Source organism: Mizuhopecten yessoensis, unplaced genomic scaffold (genome assembly GCF_002113885.1).
Source record: "Mizuhopecten yessoensis strain PY_sf001 unplaced genomic scaffold, ASM211388v2 scaffold3645, whole genome shotgun sequence".
Classification (NCBI taxonomy): Eukaryota; Metazoa; Mollusca; class Bivalvia; order Pectinida; family Pectinidae; genus Mizuhopecten; species Mizuhopecten yessoensis.
In genome coordinates, this window is record NW_018405148.1 from 135357 (window position 1) to 138445 (window position 3089).

At 34.7% G+C, this 3089-nt stretch overlaps 1 protein-coding gene across 1 annotated transcript in view; it reads left to right on the forward strand.

Annotated features, from left to right (window-relative positions):
* Positions 1-376: 376 nt before the first annotated feature.
* The window catches only part of LOC110447882 (arylsulfatase B-like), a 17408-nt gene continuing 14695 nt past the window's right edge, over positions 377-3089 (forward strand). Inside the window, exons 1-3 of the mRNA XM_021493848.1 lie at positions 377-398; positions 1048-1274; positions 1515-1626. Coding sequence (XP_021349523.1) covers positions 1130-1274; positions 1515-1626 — 257 coding nt within the window. The 5' untranslated portion in view covers positions 377-398; positions 1048-1129. The remainder of the gene's footprint in view (positions 399-1047; positions 1275-1514; positions 1627-3089) is intronic.

Consider the following 3089-nt stretch of genomic DNA (forward strand, 5'->3'; position numbering starts at 1 on the left):
ACAACTTATTATAAATCCCTGATAAGACTGGTATAAACCACGAACGCACCGCCCCTTTTCCTTTATACGAGCAAACACAAATGTATTACGTTCATTTTTATGGTCACCATAATGATCTTATGTTAAAACAAATTATATTTCCTTGTATGTTATGAAGGTTGATGTTTTTACTATGCTCTCTAATGTGGGTTGTTGTTTTGTTGTTAGTACACCGGTTCTGGCGTGACGCTTTGTGACACTTAATATACATAGCAGCTGCTTCGATGAAGCAAAACACTAACACCTCCGCCGCCTTATTTAAAAAACATCCAGCCATTTTGTTATTGCAAGCAGTGCGTTTCTGAGCTGAAGTTCAAACTTAAATCTGCTCTAGGGCAGCCTCCGCTTTAGCCTTTGAGGTGAGTTTTATTTTGTGATACGCTGAGCATGAGTTCTTGAGTTCTGGATCAAAGCCCGGCTTGAGGCGGCCTCAAATAAGTTTGTGATACCGAAGCCCAGTTTTCTTTTCTATGTACGCATACTACTATTTCAATTAAGTTAAAAGCTTGTTCATCAGATAAATAAACGCCTAGGAACAGGTTTTTTTGTTTCATTAGTTCATATTTTATTTTTTTAATTTGTTTAATAACATTTTTTTGTTTTTTTTTTTAAATTTTGGAACCATTGAGTAAATTGTGGAAAAAAACAAACCACTCTTAACTAACAGTAATAAAGGCATATTCCATACAACGTATAAAACAATTTAAAATTGTAAAACTGGAAGAGATTTCTAAGAAAATAAGTGCACATTATCTGCATTTCACAAACGCTATTTGTAACCAATATTCTTAAATAACTCATAAATGACAAATTAATTTGCGTTAAACTTTTGGTGTCTCAAAATTTCGAGCAAGTTCCACGTGGAATCGCAATTAAAATACATCATTTGGCCCTAGTCCTCTTCCGTAGATTACTGACCTCCGCTCATTTGCACTACATGTACAGTGAACCGGTAATATGTGACGCAAATACGTAGTTTGCTTGAATGATCACAACTTATCATTCTAGCCAACACTCACACATACATGGAAAAGTACACATATGCTACGGCAGTTACTATACCGGAAGACACAAAGCGAAAGAGATCAATATGACCAGTACGACTGATATGGATGTGTCGCCTCCATCAATACAAGGGGCTTTAACGATGTATATTCTTTATACGCTGGCGTTCGTTGTAACCATTACTGACGCCAAGCAGCCACACATCGTGTTCATGGTCGCAGATGATTACGGTAAGTGTTGTCAGATATATGTCAATTGTTCACCAGAAAAGAAATCCTCAACAGCAGTTAAATACAAAACCAGAACTTGGACTTAGTAAGAGTAGACTTCAACGCTAGATCTGCGTTTGTCATGACATCATGTGTATGAGTGTATGTGTGTAGCCGTGTTAGACACTAACTAACATGTTTCAAAATATCTTAACTGAACCATGTACATCCCTTATATTATTTTTTATCATTTGTGAAAAGGCTGGAATGATGTAGGATTCCACAACCCTGATATGATTACACCAAACATTGACAAGCTTGCGTACGAGGGAGTTATACTCAACCAGTCCTACGTACAACCCGTTTGTTCACCGTAAGTACAAATATAGGTTATACTTTAATAGCCCTGCGTACAACCCGTTTGTACACCCTGAGTTCAAATACATGTATAGGTCATACTCAGCCAGTCTTACGTACAGCCCGTCTGTTCACCGTGAGTACAAATATAGGTTATACTTTAATAGTCCTGCGTACAACCCGTTTGTTCACCGTGAGTACAAATACATGTAGTATTCAATATAGTTCTACATATTTTACCAGTGCTATATATTTATGTCTACTAGTCTTCAGTATAAAGTTATATGTACCATACCAGTGATATTTAAAGTCTGTCTGCTAGTCCTTATTACAACAATTCTACATACGCGGTACTTGGTAAAAAGTATATCTTCTAGTCCTGAGTATAAAATTCTGCATACTTTATGTTCTATGTAAAGTGTTTCTGCTAGTCATGAGTATATAATTCTACATCTTTTACATAACAATGAGAATTGAACGTTACACCATGCAGTACTCTTGACATTGTTTATGTCTCTCCTGACTACATTTCTCTTAGGGTTACATATTTCAGTGCATCAGTGCATTGATACACGTACCATGTTTAATAGTTACACTCTTAAGTACTGTCAGTGCTCATCTCACTGCTCGAAGAGTCAACGCACCCTATTTATCTTTGGATTTCAACAAATTTTATTGGACATAAAATTGCACAATTGGATAAGACAACAGGCTTAGTCTATTAAGTCTTCTCCTATTCGGTATTGAATATAAGTCCTTACTCAAAATTAAAAAAATATATATATATATATTAAGTATAAGAGGCAATGAAAACAGTCATAATTTTAATTAAATCTGTTAGTAGCAGAAATTATTGTTGAACTTTTGAGAAAATAAATAAATTATCATCAGGACCCTATATCTCGCCTTACATATTTTAAACTCTTCCCCTTTTCAGTGAATATTTGTTTGATATCTGAAATATCAAGGTAGCCAGTATATTTGTTAATGTAGTCAGTAGGTATGTAAGAAATCGATGTGTACGCCAAGGAATCACTCTTAGTATGTCACGATAGTTAGTAGAAAGGTCACGTTCAGCGGTATATAAGTACGCCAAATCGAGGCTGACACCAGCGATCCTATTAATAGAGGGAGGGTTTGGAAAGAAATTATTATGAAAAGAGAGTTTGGACGCATTTATGATAACATTTACAATATAGCTTTACATAAAAGCCATTAAAATTTAATGCATACAATTTTTCATTGATGTATTGGATTATATATGTATAAATTCCGGTATATCTTTATGTATATTTTTACACATTTACATATCAATGTATACATTTATGACAGATGTGTTGTGGATTATACATTTATTGTTATTAAACGATGCTTTGACAGATGTGTTGTGCATTATACAGTTGTTGTTGTTATTGAACGATGCTTTGACAGGTGTGTTGTGAATTATACAGTTGTTGTTATTGAACGATGCTTTGACAG